Source organism: Scyliorhinus torazame, chromosome 9, assembly GCF_047496885.1.
Source record: "Scyliorhinus torazame isolate Kashiwa2021f chromosome 9, sScyTor2.1, whole genome shotgun sequence".
NCBI classification, from domain to species: Eukaryota; Metazoa; Chordata; class Chondrichthyes; order Carcharhiniformes; family Scyliorhinidae; genus Scyliorhinus; species Scyliorhinus torazame.
Window position 1 is genome coordinate 52,615,258 of NC_092715.1, and position 22,643 is coordinate 52,637,900.

The 22,643-nt window shown below is 50.4% G+C and overlaps 1 protein-coding gene across 2 annotated transcripts in view; it reads right to left on the minus strand.

Annotated features, from left to right (window-relative positions):
• LOC140429202 (LRP2-binding protein-like) overlaps positions 1 to 22,643 on the minus strand; it is a 34,918-nt gene that overhangs the window by 7,461 nt on the left and 4,814 nt on the right. The window contains exons 3-4 of one of the 2 annotated variants that reach the window (XM_072515890.1): positions 18,306 to 18,529; positions 17,759 to 18,023 (exon numbers count right to left, since the gene is read on the minus strand). In XM_072515890.1, coding sequence (XP_072371991.1) covers positions 17,987 to 18,023; positions 18,306 to 18,529 — 261 coding nt within the window. In that variant the 3' untranslated portion in view covers positions 17,759 to 17,986. Of the gene's footprint in view, positions 1 to 17,758; positions 18,024 to 18,305; positions 18,530 to 22,643 lie in introns of those variants that run through there. The other variant, XM_072515889.1, reaches the window with a different exon arrangement.

Consider the following 22,643-nt stretch of genomic DNA (forward strand, 5'->3'; position numbering starts at 1 on the left):
GTAGGAGGGAGGGTTTCTGTTATCTGGACCACTGGGAGCTCTTCCGGGGCAGGTGTGACCTGTATAAGATGGACGGGTTGCATCTAAACCGGAGAGGCATAAATATCCTGGCCGCGAGATTTGCTAGTGTCACACGGGAGGGTTTAAACTAGTATGGCAGGGGGGTGGGCACGGGAGCAATAGGTCAGAAGGTGAGAGCGTTGAGGGAGAACTAGGGAATATGGACAGTGTGGCTCTGAGGCAGAGCAGACGGGGAGAAGTTGCTGAACACAGCGGGTCTGGTGGCCTGAAGTGCATATGTTTTAATGCAAGGAGCATTACGGGTAAGGCAGATGAACTTAGAGCTTGGATTACTACTTGGAACTATGATGTTGTTGCCATTACAGAGACCTGGTTGAGGGAAGGGCAGGATTGGCAGCTAAACGTTCCAGGATTTAGATGTTTCAGGCGGGATAGAGGGGGATGTAAAAGGGGAGGCGGAGTTGCGCTACTTGTTCAGGAGAGTATCACAGCTATACAGCGAGAGGACACCTCAGAGGGCAGTGAGGCTATATGGGTAGAGATCAGGAATAAGAAGGGTGCAGTCACAATGTTGGGGGTATACTACAGGCCTCCCAACAGCCAGCGGGAGATAGAGGAGCAGATAGGTAGACAGATTTTGGAAAAGAGTAAAAACAACAGGGTTGTGGTGATGGGAGACTTCAACTTCCCCAATATTGACTGGGACTCACTTAGTGCCAGGGGCTTAGACGGGGCAGAGTTTGTAAGGAGCATCCAGGAGGGCTTCTTAAAACAATATGTAAACAGTCCAACTAGGGAAGAGGCGGTACTGGACCTGGTATTGGGGAATGAGCCCGGCCAGGTGGTAGATGTTTCAGTAGGGGAGCATTTCGGTAACAGTGACCACAATTCAGTAAGTTTTAAAGTACTGGTGGACAAGGATAAGAGTGGTCCGAGGATGAATGTGCTAAATTGGGGGAAGGCTAATTATAACAATATTAGGCGGGAACTGAAGAACATAGATTGGGGGCGGATGTTTGAGGGCAAATCAACATCTGACATGTGGGAGGCTTTCAAGTGTCAGTTGATAGGAATACAGGACAGGCATGTTCCTGTGAGGAAGAAAGATAAATACGGCAATTTTCGGGAACCTTGGATGACGAATGATATTGTAGGCCTCGTCAAAAAGAAAAAGGAGGCATTTGTCAGGGCTAAAAGGCTGGGAACAGACGAAGCCTGTGTGGCATATAAGGAAAGTAGGAAGGAACTTAAGCAGGGAGTCAGGAGGGCTAGAAGGGGTCATGAAAAGTCATTGGCAAATAGGGTTAAGGAAAATCCCAAGGCTTTTTACACTTACATAAAAAGCAAGAGGGTAGCCAGGGAAAGGGTTGGCCCACTGAAGGATAGGCAAGGGAATCTATGTGTGGAGCCAGAGGAAATGGGCGAGGTACTAAATGAATACTTTGCATCAGTATTCACCAAAGAGAAGGAATTGGTAGATGTTGAGTCTGGAGAAGGGGGTGTAGATAGCCTGGGTCACATTGTGATCCAAAAAGACGAGGTGTTGGGTGTCTTAAAAAATATTAAGGTAGATAAGTCCCCAGGGCCGGATGGGATCTACCCCAGAATACTGAAGGAGGCTGGAGAGGAAATTGCTGAGGCCTTGACAGAAATCTTTGGATCCTCGCTGTCTTCAGGGGATGTCCCGGAGGACTGGAGAATAGCCAATGTTGTTCCTCTGTTTAAGAAGGGTGGCAGGGATAATCCCGGGAACTACAGGCCGGTGAGCCTTACTTCAGTGGTAGGGAAATTACTGGAGAGAATTCTTCGAGACAGGATCTACTCCCATTTGGAAGCAAATGGACGTATTAGTGAGAGGCAGCACGGTTTTGTGAAGGGGAGGTCGTGTCTCACTAACTTGATAGAGTTTTTCGAGGAGGTCACTAAGATGATTGATGCAGGTAGGGCAGTAGATGTTGTCTATATGGACTTCAGTAAGGCCTTTGACAAGGTCCCTCATGGTAGACTAGTACAAAAGGTGAAGTCACACGGGATCAGGGGTGAACTGGCAAGGTGGATACAGAACTGGCTAGGCCATAGAAGGCAGAGGGTAGCAATGGAGGGATGCTTTTCTAATTGGAGGGCTGTGACCAGTGGTGTTCCACAGGGATCAGTGCTGGGACCTTTGCTCTTTGTAGTATATATAAATGATTTGGAGGAAAATGTAACTGGTCTGATTAGTAAGTTTGCAGACGACACAAAGGTTGGTGGAATTGCGGATAGCGATGAGGACTGTCTGAGGATACAGCAGGATTTAGATTGTCTGGAGACTTGGGCGGAGAGATGGCAGATGGAGTTTAACCTGGACAAATGTGAGGTAATGCATTTTGGAAGGGCTAATGCAGGTAGGGAATATACAGTGAATGGTAGAACCCTCAAGAGTATTGAAAGTCAAAGAGATCTAGGAGTACAGGTCCACAGATCACTGAAAGGGGCTACACAGGTGGAGAAGGTAGTCAAGAAGGCATACGGCATGCTTGCCTTCATTGGCCGGGGCATTGAGTATAAGAATTGGCAAGTCATGTTGCAGCTGTATAGAACCTTAGTTAGGCCACACTTGGAGTATAGTGTTCAATTCTGGTCGCCACACTACCAGAAGGATGTGGAGGCTTTAGAGAGGGTGCAGAAGAGATTTACCAGAATGTTGCCTGGTATGGAGGGCATAAGCTATGAGGAGCGATTGAATAAACTCGGTTTGTTCTCACTGGAACGAAGGAGGTTGAGGGGCGACCTGATAGAGGTATACAAAATTATGAGGGGCATAGACAGAGTGGATAGTCAGAGGCTTTTCCCCAGGGTAGAGGGGTCAATTACTAGGGGGCATAGGTTTAAGGTGAGAGGGGCAAAGTTTAGAGTAGATGTACGAGGCAAGTTTTTTACGCAGAGGGTAGTGGGTGCCTGGAACTCACTACCGGAGGAGGTAGTGGAGGCAGGGACGATAGGGACATTTAAGGGGCATCTTGACAAATATATGAATAGGATGGGAATAGAAGGATACGGACCCAGGAAGTGTAGAAGATTGTAGTTTAGTCGGGCAGTATGGTCGGCACGGGCTTGGAGGGCCGAAGGGCCTGTTCCTGTGCTGTACATTTCTTTGTTCTTTGTTTGTTCTTTGAAGCAGCACCGGGAGTAAGCATGACGGAGGACCGGACCTCTGGCTTGTCAACCCAGCGGTCAATGGAGCAGTTGATGAAGTGATCCAGGAGGGCTTTGCCAAGCAGAAGCAGGACTTCTTGGACCCGATTAAAGAGGCAAATTCGCGGCTGGAACTTAGATTGGATGCCCAAGATCGGGCGATCCAGAAAGTAGAGATGGCGCTGGCTGATCAGGAGGAACATCAACCAGCGGTGGAGTTGGAGGTGGGGATGCTAAGAGACCAGCAGCAAAAGGCTCCTGGAGAAGGTGGAGGACCTAGCGAACAGGTCCTGTCGGCAGAGCTTGAGGATCGTTGGGCTCCCGGAGGGGTCCGAAGGAGTGGACGCTGGAGCATACATAGCGGCCATGTTTGAGAAGCTGCTGGGGGATGGGGCATTCCCCCGACCCTTGGAGGTGGACAGGGCTCACAGAGTGCTTGCGAGGAAATTTGAATGGGAGATCCCCCCGAGGGCAATGGTGGTGAGATTTCACAGCTACCTGGATAAGGAGCGCATTTTACAGTGGGCCAAGCAGACACGGAGCTGCAAATGGGACAACAGTATCCTACGGATCTATCAAGACCTGAGTGTGGAGGTGGCCTGGAGAAGAGTGGGGTTTAACGAGATCAGGTGGACACTTTTCAAGAAAAAGGTGAAGTTTGGACTGTTGTATCCGGCCTGCCTCTGGGTCACACACAAGGAGCAACATTACTATTTCGAATCGCCTGAGGAAGCGCTGGACTTCGCGAAAAGGAAAGGACTGGTGTCTGCTGACGAGGGAGGGACTTTTGTTGAGGGACAGTGAGCAGGTCGAGGGCGGAGGCTGCCTGGGGGCGAGCCGGTGGAGGTATGGGGCGCGGGCTGGCGTCTAGCCCAAGAGAGGGGATGGCTGATCGGCAAAGGGGGGCGATGAGCCCCCCCAACTGGACTGATCACCTGGAATGTAAGAGGGCTCAATGGGCCGGTCAAGAGGGCACGCGTGTTCGCGAACTTTAGAGGACTGAAGGCAGACGTGGTAATGCTTCAGGAGACGCACCTTAGAGTAGCTGACCAGATTCGGTTGGGTCGGACAGGTTTTTCACTCGGCACTGGACTCGGAGACCAGGGGGGCGCGATTCTGATCAACAAGTGAGTGGTGTTTGAGGCGGGAAGAATAGTTTTGGATGTGGGAGACCGGTACATTATGGTCAGTTGGAAATTGGAGGGAGTGCAGATGGTACTAGTAAATGTGTATGCGCCAAATTGGGACGATGTGGAGTTTATGAAGAGGATGCTGGGGAAGATGCTGGGGAAGATACCGGACCTGGATTCGCATAAGCTGGTCATGGGAGGTGACTTAACACAGTTATTGGCCCTGGTTTAGACCGGTCAAGCTCAAAAAAACGGGCAGGGTGCCAGCAACGGCTAAGGAGCTAAAAGGGTTCCTGGAGCGGGGTGGGGGGGGTGGGGGGGGGTGGGGGGGGGGGGTGGACCCATGGAGATTTGGGCAGCCAAGAGTAAAGGAGTTTTCCTTCTACTCACACGTGCATAAAGTGTACTCCCGGATCGATTTCTTTATTCCTAGCAGGGCTCTACTGACGGGGGTGGTGTGGTGGACATGGGGTACTCAGCGATTATAATCTGAGACCATGCCCCGCACTGGGTTGACCTACAGGTTAGTAACGACAGTAATCAGCGCCCACACTGGAGGTTAGTCGTGGGGCTTTTAGCGGACGAGGAGGTGTACGGGCGGTTGAAGAAATGTATTCAGAATTACCTGGAGGTCAATGACATGGGGGAAGTTTCGGCAGCGGTGGTCTGGGAGGCATTGAAGGCGGTGGTTAGAGGGGAGTTGATCTCGATACTGGCCCACAGGGAGAAGGTAGACAGGACAGAGACGGACTGACTGGTAAAGGAAATACTACAGGTCGACCGGAGGTATGCGGAGACCCCTGAGGCAGGGCTTTTAAGGGAACGGCAGAGGCTACAGGCGGAGTTCGACTTGTTTTTTTAAAAAAAATATTTTATTGAAAATTTTTGGTCAACCAACACAGTACATTGTGCATCCTTTACACAATATTATAACAACACAAATAACAATGACCTATTTTATAAACAGAAAATGAATAAATAATAAATAACAAAAATGAAAACTAACCCTAATTGACAACTGCCTTATCACAAGTAACACTCTCCAAAAATATAATTTAACAGTCCAATATATAATTATCTGTAGCAACGACCTATACATATTATACAGTATATATTAACAACCCTGAGAGTCCTTCTGGTTCCCCCCCCCCCCCCCCCCCCGATCCTGGGCTGCTGCTGCTGCCTTCTTTTTTCCATTACATCTATCTTTCTGCGAGGTATTCGACGAACGGTTGCCACCGCCTGGTGAACCCTTGAGCCGACCCCCTTAGGACGAACTTAATCCGCTCTAGCTTTATAAACCCTGCCATGTCATTTATCCAGGTCTCCACCCCCAGGGGCTTGGCTTCTTTCCACATTAGCAATATCCTACGCCGGGCTACTAGGGACGCAAAGGCCAAAACATCGGCCTCTCTCGCCTCCTGCACTCCCGGCTCTTGTGCAACCCCAAATATAGCCAACCCCCAGCTTGGTTCGACCCGGACCCCTACTACTTTTGAAAGCACCTTTGTCACCCCCATCCAAAACCCCTGTAGTGCCGGGCATGACCAAAACATATGGGTATGATTCGCTGGGCTTCTCGAGCACCTCGCACACCTATCCTCCACCCAAAAAAATTTACTGAGCCGTGCTCCAGTCATATGCGCCCTGTGTAATACCTTAAACTGAATCAGACTTAGCCTGGCACACGAGAACGACGAGTTTACCCTGCTTAGGGCATCTGCCCACAGCCCCTCCTCGATCTCCTCCCCCAGCTCTTCTTCCCATTTCCCTTTTAGTTCATCTACCATAGTCTCCCCTTCGTCCCTCATTTCCCTATATATATCTGACACCTTACCATCCCCCACCCATGTCTTTGAGATCACTCTGTCCTGCACCTCTTGTGTCGGGAGCTGCGGGAATTCCCTCACCTGTTGCCTCGCAAAAGCCCTCAGTTGCATATACCTGAATGCATTCCCTTGGGGCAACCCATATTTCTCGGTCAGCGCTCCCAGACTCGCGAACTTCCCATCCACAAACCGATCTTTCAGTTGCGTTATTCCTGCTCTTTGCCACATTCCATATCCCCCATCCATTCCCCCGGGGCAAACCTATGGTTGTTTCTTATCGGGGACCCCCCCAAGGCTCCAGTCGTTCCCCTATGCCGTCTCCACTGTCCCCAAATCTTCAGTGTAGCCACCACCACCGGGCTTGTGGTGTAGTTCTTCGGTGAGAACGGCAATGGGGCTGTCACCATAGCCTGTAGGCTAGTCCCCCTACAGGACGCCCTCTCTAATCTCTTACACGCCGCTCCCTCCTCCTCTCCCATCCACCTACTCACCATTGAAATATTAGCGGCCCAATAATACTCACTTAGGCTCGGTAGTGCCAGCCCCCCCCCCCTATCCCTGCTACGCTGTAAGAATCCCTTCCTCACTCTCGGGGTCTTCCCGGCCCACACAAAACCCATGATGCTCTTTTCGATCCTTTTAAAAAAAGCCTTCGTGATCACCACCGGGAGGCACTGAAACACAAAGCGGAACCTCGGGAGGACCACCATCTTAACCGCCTGCACCCTCCCTGCCAGTGACAGAGATACCATATCCCATCTCTTGAAATCCTCCTCCATTTGTTCCACCAACCGCGTTAAATTTAACCTATGCAATGTGCCCCAATTCTTGGCTATCTGGATCCCCAGGTAACGAAAGTCCCTTGTTACCTTCCTCAACGGTAGGTCCTCTATTTCTCTACTCTGCTCCCCTGGATGCACCACAAACAACTCACTTTTCCCCATGTTCAATTTATACCCTGAAAAATCCCCAAACTCCCCAAGTATCCGCATTATTTCTGGCATCCCCTCCGCCGGGTCTGCCACATATAGTAACAAATCGTCCGCATACAAAGATACCCGGTGTTCTTCTCCTCCTCTAAGTACTCCCCTCCACTTCTTGGAACCCCTGAACGCTATCGCCAGGGGCTCAATCGCCAGTGCAAACAATAATGGGGACAGAGGGCATCCCTGCCTTGTCCCTCGATGGAGCCGAAAATATGCAGATCCCCGTCCATTCGTGACCACGCTCGCCATCGGGGCCCTATACAACAGCTGCACCCATCTAACATACCCCTCTTCAAAACCAAATCTCCTCAACACCTCCCACAAATAATCCCACTCCACTCTATCAAATGCTTTCTCGGCATCCATCGCCACTACTATCTCCGTTTCCCCCTCTGGTGGGGGCATCATCATTACCCCTAACAGCCTCCGTATATTCGTGTTCAGCTGTCTCCCCTTCACAAACCCAGTTTGGACCACCCCCGGGACACATTCCTCTATTCTCATTGCCATTACCTTGGCCAGGATCTTGGCAGCTACATTTAGGAGGGAAGTAGGTCTATAGGACCTGCATTGTAGCGGGTCCTTTTCCTTCTTTAAGAGAAGCGATATCGTTGCTTCAGACATAGTCGGGGGCAGTTGTCCCCTTTCCTTTGCCTCATTAAAGGTCCTCGTCAATACCGGGGCGAGCAAGTCCACATATTTTCTATAGAATTCGACTGGGAATCCATCCGGTCCCGGGGCCTTTCCTGCCTGCATGCTCCTAATTCCTTTCACCACTTCTTCTACCTCTATCTGTGCTCCCAGTCCCACCCTTTCCTGCTCTTTCACCTTGGGAAATTCCAGCCGATCCAAAAAGCCCATCATTCTCTCCCTCCCATCCGGGGGTTGAGCTTCATATAATTTTTTATAAAATGTCTTGAACACTCCATTCACTCTCTCCGCTCCCCGCTCCATCTCTCCTTCCTCATCCCTCACTCCCCCTATTTCCCTCGCTGCTCCCCTTTTCCTCAATTGGTGTGCCAGCAACCTGCTCGCCTTCTCCCCATATTCGTACTGTACACCCTGTGCCTTCCTCCATTGTGCCTCTGCAGTGCCCGTAGTCAGCAAGTCAAATTCTACATGTAGTCTTTGCCTTTCCCTGTACAGTCCCTCCTCCGGTGCTTCCGCATATTGTCTGTCCACCCTCAAAAGTTCTTGCAGCAACCGCTCCCGTTCCTTACTCTCCTGCTTCCCTTTATGTGCCCTTATTGATATCAGCTCCCCTCTAACCACTGCCTTCAGCGCCTCCCAGACCACTCCCACCTGGACCTCCCCATTATCATTGAGGTCCAAGTACTTTTCAATGCACCCCCTCACCCTTAGACACACCCCCTCATCTGCCATTAGTCCCATGTCCATTCTCCAGGGTGGGCGCCCTCCTGTTTCCTCCCCTATCTCCAAGTCGACCCAGTGTGGAGCGTGATCCGAAATGGCTATAGCCGTATACTCCGTTCCCCTCACCTTCGGGATCAACGCCCTTCCCAGCACAAAAAAGTCTGTTCGCGAGTAGACTTTATAGACATAGGAAAAAAATGAGAACTCCTTACTCCTAGGTCTGCTAAATCTCCACAGGTCTACACCTCCCATCTGCTCCATAAAATCTTTAAGTACCTCGGCTGCTGCCGGCCTCCTTCCAGTCCTGGACTTCGACCTATCCAGCCCTGGTTCCAACACCGTATTAAAATCTCCCCCCATTATCAGCTTTCCCATCTCTAGGTCCGGAATGCGTCCTAGCATCCGCCTAATAAAATTGGCATCATCCCAGTTCGGGGCATATACGTTTACCAAAACCACCGTCTCCCCCTGTAGTTTGCCACTCACCATCACGTATCTGCCCCCGTTATCCGCCACTATAGTCTTTGCCTCGAACATTACCCGCTTCCCCACTAATATAGCCACCCCCCTGTTTTTCGCATCTAGCCCCGAATGGAACACCTGCCCCACCCATCCTTTGCATAGCCTAACCTGGTCTATCAGTTTCAGGTGCGTTTCCTGTAACATAACCACATCTGCCTTAAGTTTCTTAAGGTGTGCGAGTACCCGTGCCCTCTTTATCGGCCCGTTCAGCCCTCTCACGTTCCACGTGATCAGCCGGGTTGGGGGGCTTCCTACTCCCCCCACCCCCCATTGTCGATTAGACATCCCCTTTTTCCAGCTCCTCACCCGGTTCCCACGCAGCTGTATCTCCCCCAGGCGGTGCCCCCCCCGCCCATCCCCTCCCATACCAGCTCCCCCCTCTCCCCAGCAGCAGCAACCCAGTAATTCCCCCCTCCCACCCCCCCCCGCTAGATCCCCCGCTAGCGTAATTACTCCCCCCATGTTGCTCCCAGAAGTCAGCAAACTCTGGCCGACCTCGGCTTCCCCCCGTGACCTCGGCTCGCACCGTGCGACGCCCCCTCCTTCCTGCTTCTCTATTCCCGCCATGATTATCATCGGGCGGGAACCAAGCCCGCGCTTCTCCCTTGGCCCCGCCCCCAATGGCCAACGCCCCATCTCCTCCACCTCCCCTCCTCCCCCCATCATCACTTGTGGAAGAGAGAAAAGTTACCACATCGCAGGATTAGTACATAAAACTCCTCTTTCCTCCCTTTTTAACCCCCCTCTTCGCCCCCCACATTCGCCCCACCACTTTGTTCAAACGTTCTTTTTAATAACCCGCTCATTCCAGTTTTTCTTCCACAATAAAAGTCCACGCTTCATCCGCCGTCTCAAAGTAGTGGTGCCTTCCTCGAAATGTGACCCACAGTCTTGCCGGTTGCAGCATTCCAAATTTTATCTTCTTTTTATGAAGCACCGCCTTGGCCCGATTAAAGCTCGCCCTCCTTCTCGCCACCTCCGCACTCCAGTCTTGATAAACGCGGATCACCGCGTTCTCCCATTTACTGCTCCGAGTTTTCTTTGCCCATCTAAGGACCATTTCTTTATCCTTAAAACGAAGGAATCTCACCACTATGGCTCTGGGAATTTCTCCTGCTCTCGGTCCTCGCGCCATCACTCGGTATGCTCCCTCCACCTCCAACGGACCCACCGGGGCCTCCGCTCCCATTAACGAGTGCAGCATCGTGCTCACATATGCCCCGACGTCCGCTCCCTCCACACCTTCAGGAAGACCAAGAATCCTCAGGTTGTTCCTCCTTGCATTGTTCTCCAGTGCCTCCAACCTTTCCACACATCGTTTCTGATATGCCTCATGCATCTCCGTCTTCACCACCAGGCCCTGTATGTCGTCCTCATTCTCGGCTGCCTTTGCCTTCACGACCCGAAGCTCCCGCTCCTGGGTCTTTTGTTCCTCCTTTAGCCCTTCGATCGCCTGTAGTATCGGGGCCAACAGCTCTTTCTTCAATTCCTTTTTGAGCTCTTCCACACAGCATTTCAAGAACTCTTGTTGTTCAGGGCCCCATGTTAAACTGCCACCTTCCGGCGCCATCTTGGTTTTTGCTTGCCTTCCTTGCCGCTGTTCTAAAGGATCCACTGCAATCCGGCCACTTTCTCCTCCTTTTTTCATCCGTATCCAGGGGGGATTCCCTTCTGGTTTACCGCAGTGTTTTTAGCCGTCAAAATTGCCGTTAGGGCTCCTATCAAGAGCCCAAAAGTCCGTTTCACCGGGAGCTGCCGAAACGTGCGACTCAGCTGGTCATCGCCGCACCCGGAAGTCGGAGTTCGGCTTGTTAACCACAGGGAGGGCAGTAGAGCAGCTGAGAAAGGCGAGCGGGGCGATTTATGAGCATGGAGAGAAGGCCAGCAGAATGCTTGCACAGCAGCTTAGAAAGAGTGAGGCAGCCAGGGAGATAGGGAAAGTAAATGATGGAGATGGGAACCTGATGGGAGGCTCAGCAGGGGTGAATAAGGCATTTAAGGAGTTTTATAGTAGGCTGTATGGGTCGGAACCCCCACTGGGGCCAGAGGGGATGAGGCACTTCCAAGGGGGGCTGAATTACCTGAAGGTAGACGGGGAGCTGGTAGAAGGGCTGGGAGCCCCGATAAGGATCGAAGAATAGCGGAGGGGCTGAAGGCCATGCAGTCGGGTAAAGCCCCGGGGCCGGAAGGGGACCCAGCGAAGTTTTATAAAAGGTTCGCTGGGATATTGGGGCCGCTGTTGATGAGGACATTTAATGAGGCAAGGGAGAGAGGGGTGCTTCCCCCGAAGATGTCACAGGCCACGATCTCGCTGATTCTGAAGCGGCATAAGGATCCGGAGCTGTGAGTCCTACAGGCCGATATCCCTATTGAATGTGGACGCCAAACTGTTGGCCAAAATTTTGTCCTCTAGGATTGGAGACTGTGTTCCGGACGTGATTGGGGAGGACCAGACGGGGTTCGTTAAGGGAAGGCAGTTGGTGTCCAATGTAAGAAGGTTGCTCATGATGCCCCCAGAAGGTAGGGAGGTGGAGGTAGTGGTCGCAATGGACGCAGAGAATACTTTAGATTGAATAGAATGGGAATATCTGTGGGAGGTACTGGGACAGTTCGGATTTGGGTGGGGCTTTATTGACTGGGTCAGGTTGCTGTATCAGGCTCCTGTGGCGAGCGTATGGACGAATAGGACGATATCGGACTATTTTAGGCTACACCGGGGGACGAGACGGGTGCCCCCTCTCCCCACTGTTGTTCGCGCTGGCTATAGAGCTGCTGGCAATTGCGCTGAGAGCCTAAAGGGGCTGGATGGGATTGGTCTGGAGGGGAGGGGAATACAGAGTCTCGCTTTACGCAGGCGACCTGCTCCTGTATGTATCGGACCCAGCAGAGGGGATGGAAGAAATCATGAGGATTATGGGGGAATTTGGCTGGTTTTCGGGGTACATACTAAATATGAGGAAAAGTGAGATGTTTGCGATCCAGGCAAGGGGACAGGATAGACGATTGGGGGAACTGCCGTTTGGAGTGGTAGGGGGAAGTTTTAGGTATCTAGGCATCCAAGTGGCGCGGGAATGGGAACGGTTACACAAACTTAATCTGGCCTGTCTGGTGGACCAAATTAAGGATGATTTTCGGAGGTGGGTCGCGCTCCCGTTGTCACTAGCTGGGAGGGTCCAGACGGTGAAGATGACGGTCCTTCCGATATTCCTGTTTGTGTTTCGGTGTCTCCCCATCTTTATTCCGCGGTCCTTTTTTAAACGGGTTAACAAAGTTATGATGGGGTTTGTATGGGCGGGCAAGACCCCCCCGGGTAAAAAAGGGGATGATTGAGCAGAGCCTTGGAAAGGGCTGGCTGGCAAACTTCAATAACTATTATTGGGCGGTGAATATAGCCATGATCAGGAAGTGGGTGGTGGGGAGAGGGTCGGCATGGGAGCGTATGGAGGCGGCATCATGTAAGGGCACCAGTTTGGTGGCGTTGATAATGGCACCTCTGCCGTTCCCGCAGGCACGGTACTCCACCAGCCCCATGGTGGTGGCAGTCCTGAGAGTCTGGGGGCAATGGAGGAAGCATCGGTCTTGTCTCCAATCTGTAACAACCATCGGTTTGCCCCGGGAAGGATGGACGGGGGGGTTTCGTAGATAGCAGAGGGCAGGAATTGAGAGAATGGGGGATATTTTTATAGAAGGGAGCTTTCCTCGCTTGAGGGAGCTGGAGGAGAAATTTGGATTGGCGAGGGGAAACAAATTTAGGTATCTGCAGGTGCAGGATTTCCTACGTAGGCAGGTCTCAACCTTCCCGCTCCTACCACCAAGGGAGATTCAGGACGGGGTAGTCTCCAGAGTGTGGGCGGGAGAAGGGAAGGTCTCCGACATCGATAAGGAGCTCATGGGGTCAGAGGACACGCAGACTGAGGAGCTGAATGCAAGTGGGAGGAGTTAGGAGGAGAGATAGAGGATGGTCTCTGGGCGGAGGCATTGAGTAGAGTCAACGCGTCCTCAACATGCGCCAGGCTCAGCCTGATACAGTTCAAGGTTGTTCGCCGCGCTCACATGACAGTGGCCCAGATGAACATGTTCTTTGGGGTAGGAGATAGATGCGCATGGTGTGCGGGAGGCCAGCGAACCATGTCCACATGTTTTGGACATGCCCAAAGCTCAGGGGATTCTGGCAGGGGTTTGCGGACATCATGTCCACGGTATTAAAAACAAGGGTGACACCGAGTCCGGAAATGGCGATTTTCGGGGTATCGGAAGATCCGGGAATCCAGGAGGAGAAAGAGGCAGACGTTCTAGCCTTTGTTTCCCTGGTGGCCCAGAAGCGGATATTATTAGCTTGGAGGGACTCAAAGCCCCCGAAGTCGGAGGCCTGGCTATCTGTCATGTGACAGATTTCTCTGCTCGGAGAAAATCATGTTTGCCTTGAGAGGGCCATTGTTAGGGTTCACCCGGAGGTGGCAACCGTTCGTGGAATCTGCAGAAAATTAAACGTCAGCAGAAGGGGGGGGTTAGTTTAGATTAGAGTAGGGGAATAATAAAGGTGGGACCTGTAAGGGAGGAAGCAGGCTTTTTGCACTATGTTTATAGACTTATGTATGTTGTTTATTTTGTCATTTTAAAACCAAAAATATCTCAATAAAATGTTTATTTTTTAAAAAAGAAACCTGGGGAGGAGAGTCATTTTCACAGTCTGTACTCTCCCAGCCAGTGACAGCAGGAGCATGTCCCACCTTTAAAAGTCCTCCTTCATCTGTTCTACTAGCTGGGTCAGGTTTAGTTTACGTAACAGCCCCCAGTCCCGTGCCACCTGGATTCCCAAATAACGAAAGCTCCCTCCCACCACTCTGAACGAGGCAGCTCTTCCAATCTCCTCTCCTGCCCCCTTGCCTGGATCGCAAACATCTCGCTTTTCCCATATTCAATTTGTACCCCGAAAACCGGCCAAATTCCCCTAAAATCCTCATAATCTCTCCCATCCCCCTAACGGGTCGGAAATATACAGGAGCAGGTCGTCGGCGTATTGCGAGACCCTGTGTTCTACCCCCCCCTCGGACCAACCCCTTCCAGTCCCTTGAAGCTCTTAGCGCCATCGCCAGTGGCTCTATGGCCAAAGTGAACAGCAGTGGGGAGAGAAGGCATCCCTGCCCAGTCCCCCGGTGCAATTTAAAATAGTCCGAAGTCAACCGATTCATTTGGACACTCGCCACCGGTTCCTGGTACACAATCGGACCCAATCAATAAAGCCCCGCCCAAGCCCGAACCGCCCCAACACCTCCCACAAATAGTTCCGTTCCACCCGGACGAAGGCCTTTTCTGTGTCCATCGCGACCTTCCACCTCCCTCCCCTCTGGGGGCATCATGATCACGTTTAAGAGCCTTCTAATGTTGCCCGTTAGCTGTCTGCCCTTAACAAACCCCGTCTGGTCCTCCCCTATCACCTCTGGGCCACAATCTTCTATCCTTAAGGCCAAGATTTTAGCCAACAATTTGGCATCAACATTCAATAGGGAGAATGGCCCGTATGACCCGCATAGCTCCGGGTCCTTCTCCTGCTTCAGGATCAGTGAGATCAAGGCCCGTGACATTGTCAGGGGAAGAACCCCCTGCTTCCTTGCCTCATTAAATGTCCTCACCAGCAGTGGGCCCAGCATCTCAGAGAATCTTTTGTAAAATTCCACTGGGTAGCTGTCCGGTCCCGGGGCCTTACCCGACTGCATGGCCTACAGCCCGTCTGCTATTTCTTCAATCCCGGTCGAGGCTCGCAACCCCTCCACCAACCCTTCCTCCACCTTCGGAAACTTCAACTCACCCAGGAACTGTCTCACCCCCTCTACCCAAACTCCATCTGTAGCCTCCCCCGCTCCTTCAATAACCCTGCCTCCGGGGCCTCCGCGTATCTCCTGTCTACCTGGAGTATTTCCCCAATCAACGTGTCTATCTCTGCCCTCTCCACTTTCCTCCTGTGGGCCTGTATCGAAATTAGCTCCCCTCTAACCACTGCCTTCAGCGCTTCCCAAACCATTGCTGCCGAGACTTCCCCCATGTCGTTTATTTCCAGATAGTTCTGGATGGACTCCCTTACAAGCCCGCACACCCCCTCGTCCGCTAACAGTCCTACGTCCAATCTCCATTGTGGTCGCTGGCCCCTCTCCTTGCACACCTGTTGATCCACCTAATGTGGGGCATGGTCCGACACAGCAATCGCCGAATACTCGGTATCTACCACCCCCGTCAGTAGAGCCCTGTTCAGAATTTAAAAATCGATCCGGGAGTGTACTTTATGTGCATGTAAAAAGAAAGAAAACTCCTTCGCTCTTGGCCGACCAAACCTCCATGGGTCTACCTCACCCATCTGTTCCACGAACAACTTTAGTTCCTTCGCCATTGCTGCCACCCTCCCTGTCTTTGAGCTCGACCCGTCCAACCTTGGGTCAATGACCATATTAAAGTCCGTCCATGATCAGCTTGTGTGAATCCAAGTCCGGGATCTTCCCTAACACCTGTCTTATAAACTCCACAATATCCCAGTTTGGTGCGTAGACATTCACGAGCACCCGGTACCGGTGTCCCCTCCAGCTTCCCGGTGACCATGATATACCTGCCCCCCAAATCCACAACTATTTTCTCCGCCACAAATGACACCCGTTTATTAATCAGAATCGTGACCCCCCCACCTAGTCTTAGAGTCCAACCTCGAGTGAAATACCTGCCTGACCCACCCCTTCCTCAATCTGGTCTGATCTGTTACCCTCAGGTGTGTCTCCTGTAGCATTGCCACGCCCGCCTTCAATCCCTTCAAATGTGCGAACACGCAAACCCTCTTAACCGGCCCATTCAGCCCTCTAACATTCCACGTGATCAACCTGATCAATCGATAACCATCACCCTTCTTAGGCCAGCCTCCAGCTCGCAGCCCCGCAGGCCCGCCCTTCGGCACCCTCCGTCCTTGGCCTCCCATTTGTCTCCCAGCAACAATCCCTCCCCTGTCAGCAGAGCAATTCCTCCCCCCCCCCCCCCCTCCCCCCATTAACAACACAATTCCAACCACCTTTAGCAAACTTATCATATGCTCACCCCCCACGATTTTACTCGGTTGAATCCTGCTCTTCTTTTGGCCAGATCCGCAGCCAGGTCCTGGTAGCCTACTGTTCTCCCACTTGCAGCTCCGTGTCTGCTTGGCCCATCGCAAAATCTGTTCCGTATCCAGGAACTGGTGCATTCACACCATCATCGCCTTCGGCGGCTCATTCACACGCAGTGTCCTTGCAAGCGTTCTGTGCACTCTATCCACTTCCACGTGTCGATCAAACGCCCCATCACTCATTAATTTCTCAAGCATATTCACGACATATGCCCTCGCATCCGTTCCCTCGCAGCCCTCAGGGAGGCCGACGATCCTCAAGTTCTGTCAACGGGATCTTTTCTCCAGGTCCTCCACCTCTTGCAGCCTTTTCTGCTGATCCCTCATCAGCATCACCTGTAACTCCAGCTCAGTTAGGTGTTCCTTGTGCTCGACCACCTCCTCAACCTTCTGGATCGCTCTACCTTGGGCTTCCAGTCCCTGCTCCACCTGGTCGATCGTGCCTTGATCGGGTCTGGACCTTCCTCCTTTTGCTTGGCGAAACCCTCCTGAATAAATTTCACCAGATGCTCCACTGACCACTGGGCCGCTCTGCCAGTACCCTGCACCTCCGCCATGTTTTTCTGTGCTGTGGGTTTTACACGTGCCTTCTCTGCTCGATTTTTCTTTCTTATACGACCACTTCTGGTCCACGTCTCCATATACTGGCGTGGGATTCCTCCTCGCTGTCCCATCCACTCCCGATTTTTCAAATAAAATTCGAAATAAGTCGGGGAAAAAGTCTGTCAGGATCGGGAGCTACCAAATGTGCTACCTCCTACTCCATGGCTGCCACCGGAAGTCCTTCATTGCAGTGTTAATGTAAACCTACTTGTGACAATAAACATTATTTATTTACTTGCTTTCATATTTAACTTCTTTTTGATGTTATGAATCCTGCAGTATCCCGTCCTCGTTTTAAAAGTGTTATTGACGCCCATTCTCATATACAAGCCCATTTTGCTATATACCGCAATGATACTGAGAAAATATTGAAAAATGTATTTCATCACACCGGCTCCTTCCGTGTCATGTGACTGTGTATTCCGTTCTGTCTGTGCAGGGTAACTGAGTACTCAAATCCGTTCATGCAATGTGGCAGTGTATCCAGGCCCGTTTGTGCTAGGTAACTGTGTACCTGGGTCCATCCCTGCTGGGTGACTATGTACTGGGTCAATTTGTACAGGGTGACTGCGTACCCAGGTCTGTTTGTGCAAGGCATGCCTAGTCAAAGGGGGGCATTATTTGGCCAGCTGGCGCCATGTTGCATGGCATGGCAGATGCAGGCCGCCGTCATGCGCATGCGCGGCCACGGACCCGGCAATTCTCCGATCGCATCTGCAGCTAAAGCCGGGGCTCTATGCTGTGTGCCTGCTAGCCCCACGAGACGGAGGATCGGTGCAGCTTTTGCACCATTTTTTGGGCGTAAAACGCCACTGTTCTCACGCCGGCGTCAGCACATAGTCTCCCAAACGGAGAATCCAACCCCCTTCATTTGAAACAAGTAGATCGAATTAAAATAGGAGAATCACAAAATGCATTAAGCAGTCTGCTGAATAAAACATACCATGTCGATTAAACTCCCATGAGACCAATTCAGGCTGAACAGCAGGTACGTTCTCACATTTCTGGTCATTATATACATGTTTGTACATTTTTATATAGAGCATGAATAGACTCAGCTACTGATGTACATTATATAGAGCATGAATAGACTCAGCTACTGATGTACATTATATAGAGCATGAATAGACTCAGCTACTGATGTACATTATATAGAGCATGAATAGACTCAGCTACTGATGTACATTATATAGAGCATGAATAGACTCAGCTACTGATGCCGACAAATAAAGATTGAATAATTCTGCCAAAATAAAGAAAATAAAAATGAATTATACAAAGGGCATCTAATTCAAACAACATTGCAGGTTAATGGATTTTGTGAAATATTGTTGCATAATGCCATTCTTCACCTCTATGAATTAAATTATTAATTTCATCTACAATACCTGGAGCTCCTTTAGTCAGAAAAGTGGAATTTCTCCTGACTCAATAGTCTTTCAGTCCAGGACACAGTTTGATTCTCTCTAGGCACAATTATGTTTATGGTTGTGTTGACAAAAATTAGTTTGATCATTCTTATTACCTTTGAGCAAGTTCAACAGTGCTATGGTATAGTTTACGACTGTAGAAGTCAGCAACTAGGTGACCTTGAGCATAAACATTTCCTCTGCTTGATGCTTCCTTCAGGCAAACCCAAGCTGAGTATTTATCCTTCCGGATACCATGTCCAGTGAGGTACAGTAAACCCAATACACCCTGAGATTCTAGACTTCCATTGCCACAGGCTTCAGAATGCCAAAAGAATGCCTAGAAAAGGGAAGCACACAAGAATGATACACTCGTTAGCACAAAATACTACGGTATGAGGCTGAACAGTAATAACATTTATGGGCAGGTCAGGCTATGAAAACTGCAGCCTTTACATACACATGCTTGTCATTCAGGTTTAGACATTACAGTTCTGATTATATATTTCAATTAAGTCAGTGGTTTCTACTGAATGTCTTTGATTTTAAAAAAAATTATTTTCTTGAAATATTTTCAAAATCTTGATTAATTTTTAAAAGCAGGGATTTTCTACTGCAGTGAATCCCTCATTGAGTGGGTGGAGGGGAAGGTTTCCTCCTCATTATTGTATTCTGAACTCTGAATACTTTTCTGGGATATTGTCAATGGCTAGGATGGGAAATGGTAATTAGAATGCATGGAAGCTCATGTCGAGTATGAACACTGGTTTAGGCTCATTGGATCAATGGTCAGTTTGTGTGCTGTAGATCCTATGTGCCACACATATCAAAAAATCATGGGCCGCCTGCCCAAAATATTTAATACATGGAAATCAGAGCAGAAAATTGTGCACCAGCAATACATGTAATGTAACTTTAGTGCAATCAATGTTAAACATAGTTTATTTAAAAATAAATTTAAAAAATATTTATAGCATTTTATAATTGTGTATTTATTTGTGTGCCTAGGCAAGCGTTCACTTATGTTGGTGAGTGTTGGACAGTGTCATAAGGCAGAAAGTTTGGGGTGGGCATGGTATTTATGTGGGAAATGATATTCAAAGATACATGTTGAAATTTGTTATTTGAGTGTGAAATTTAATGTGTGTCTAATTGAAGGGAAGGTTGGGGAATTTGGATTGAGTGGTGGGGCCAACTTTAAACATTAAAGGAAGTAGCAGAAAGAAAGAATGGAGTTACAGGAAGGTTGCTGGTAAATAAGCGTAATGAGAATATTGGTGATGATTTGAGTAGTAAGGTGTATTTGGGCTGAGTATCAGTCGCAAAAGATATGGGGAGAGGAGAAAAGTTATTCATTGCAGATATTTTGGTAAGCATGGGATTGACACTGTTCTCTGCAACAAAGAGCAAGAAGCCAGAAGGCTGCGTTGACTGCATGGTACCAGGGTTTGGAACATTCGCTCAGGCCTGGAGAGGACGTTATAGTGGGAGGGGAAGATCCAGTTGTTGTGGTCCCTATAGGTACCAATGACAAGGGCAGGATGATGTAGGGGGTTCTTAATAGTCAGTATGCAGATTAAAAAGCAGAACTTCGAAAGGCAATAATTTCTGGGTGGAAGAAGTGGTTTGTGCAGCATTGGCACCAGTACTGGGGTAAGTGCCAACTGTACCATTGGGACGTTCTACAGCTGAACTGTGCTGGAGCTGGTGTTCTGGTGAGCTGCATAACTAGTGAAATAGAGGGGACTTTAAACTAAATAAAGCAGGCAAGGGATCACATTTGTGAAGATGTGGCTAATCAAAGAGTAGAGACAAGGCAAGAGAGAAAGGTATTAAAATAGGAAGTGATAAATATAATGTGACAGAAGACATAGAGTACAAATCTAAGAATGAATCAGTCGAGACTAGACATTATAACAATAACAAGTATACAAAACTAGAATCCCTGTATCTGAATGCATGTAGCATTTGAAACAAAAGAGATTAACTGATAGCATATAGAAATATTCAAGGACAATCTAATAGCCTATCAAACAATCTAAGAGGCAAGCTGCAGGATGACATACATTGAAACCTGAATATTGAAGGGCATGTGACATTCATGAAGAAGCTAGGAAAAGGTACTCTTAACTAATGGTGGTATTAGAAAATTAGAGAGGAATGACCTAGGTTCAGGAAACCAGGATGCAGAAGCAGTTTGGGTAAAGATGAGAAACAATAAAGGCAAGAAGTCACTTGTGAGGGTGGTGTACAGGCCTGCTCCCCGACTGTCTACACAATAGGACAGAGTATAAAGGAATGTAGAATGGGAGCTGTTCAGAAAGGTACAGCGGTAATCATGGGTGATTTTAATGTACATCTGGCCTAGAAAAACTAGATAGGAAAAGGTAGCCGAGGTAAAGAGGTCAAAGAATGTTTTCGGGATAGTTTCTGAGAACTCGAGCCAACCAGAGAGCAGGCAAGCTATACTATACCTGATATTGTGCAACAAGGTGGGATTAATTTATGATGTCCTGCTGGAGGGACCCCTAAGTAGCCGAGATCATAATATAATTGAATTTTACACTCAGTTTGAGGGCGAGAAGAGTACTGGTATTTTGAACTTAAATGAGAGCAATTATGAGAGTGTGAAAGCAGATCAAGTTCAAGTGAACTGGAAAATTAGGTTAAGGTTTGGTCATAGAGAAGCAGCAGCATACAATTAAGGGGCTACTTCAGAATACACAGAATAGATACATTCCAAGGGGAGGATCCATCGCCTACTGACTATTAAAGAAGTTAAAGGTAGTGGGCACGATTTTGTGGGTCTGTTAGACACGAGCGCAAATCCTGTAATGGCCAGAAAATATCATGAGAGGCCTGAGGTACCCTCAATAATGACGCTTGGAGATTAAACTGTAAAGAAGGCTTTATTAGGCTAATAACTATGCTACAGATTTGGACGAGTGCTGACTGCTATACAGACCATGAGGCAGGCCTTTATGTATGGCTCCCAGATGGGCGGAGCCAGAGGCGGAGTCCCCAGGGTTCCAAGCCTGGTCTTAAAGGGGACATCACCTTACATGATGATAAGGCAGTAACCGTTCATCACATTCACCCCCTGTTTAAAAAGGAGTCCAGCGGGGGTGAAGTGCCATCATAGGCCCATCCGTCTCGGCGGCCGGATCGTCCTCCTCGATCTCCTCAATTCGGGCGGTGGTGCGGCGGGCACGGACGTCCCGGTTGAGGGCACATCCGGGAGCACAGCGGTCGGAGCTTCGGTCCGGGTCGGGGCAGAGGAACTAGGCAGGGCCGGGGGTAGCGGCGCCGGCGGGGTGTGTAAAGGGGGGGCGCACGGTAGGAGCTCACCAACGGGTGGTAGGGCCGGAAGGGGGTGTGTTGTAGGGGGCAACGGGTCCTGCAGGGGAGCGGCGCGGGGAAGGGGCGTCTGTGGTGGAGGATCCAGCGGGCGCCAGATCCCGGAGGGAAACCGTATCTTGCCTGCCGTCGGAGTACTCCACGTAGGCGTAACTGGGGTTGGCGTGGAGCAGTCGGACCTTTTCAACTAGGGGGTCCGTTTTATGGCTCCTCGCGTGCCTCCGGAGAAGAACAGGTCCCGGAGCCGTCAGCCAAGGTGGAAGCGAGACCCCGGAGGTAGACTTCCTGGGGAAGAGAAACAATCGCTCATGAGGGGTCTCATTTGTGGCCGTGCAGAGGAGTGACCTAATGGAGTGTAGGGCATCGGGTAGGACCTCCTGCCAGCGGGTGGTTGGGAGATTTCTCGACCGCAGGGCCAGAAGGACAGCCTTCCACACGGTCGCGTTCTCCCTCTCCACCTGCCCGTTTCCCCGTGGGTTATAGCTGGTCGTTCTGCTCGAGGCGATGCCTTTGCTGAGCAGATACTGACGCAGTTCATCGCTCATGAATGATGTACCCCGGTCGCTGTAGATATAAGCAGGGAAACCAAACAGGGTGAAGATGCTGTGCAGTGCCTTAATCACCGTGGCTGAGGTCATGTCGGTGCAGGGAATGGCGAATGGGAAACGGGAGAACTCATCGATCACGGTGAGGAAATAGGCATAACGGTTGGTGGACGGGAGGGGCCCCTTGAAGTCCACGCTCAGTCGCTCAAAGGGGCCCGAGGCCTTCACGAGCCGAACCTTGTCTGGCCGATAGAAGTGCGGTTTGCACTCCGCACAGACCTGGCAGGCCCTGACCATGGCCTTGACCTCCTTGGTTGAGTAAGGTAGGTTGCGTGACTTGATGAAATGGACGAGCCGGGTAACCCCCGGGTGGCAGAGGTCATTGTGGATGGCTTGCAGGCGGTCCTCCTGCGCGTTGGCGCATGTGCCGCGGGACAGGGCATCTGGGGGCTCGTTGAGCTCCCCTGGACGATACTTGATATCGTACGAGTAGGTGGAGAGTTCGATCCTCCACCTCAATGTTATCGTTTTTTATTTTGCCCCGTTGCGTGT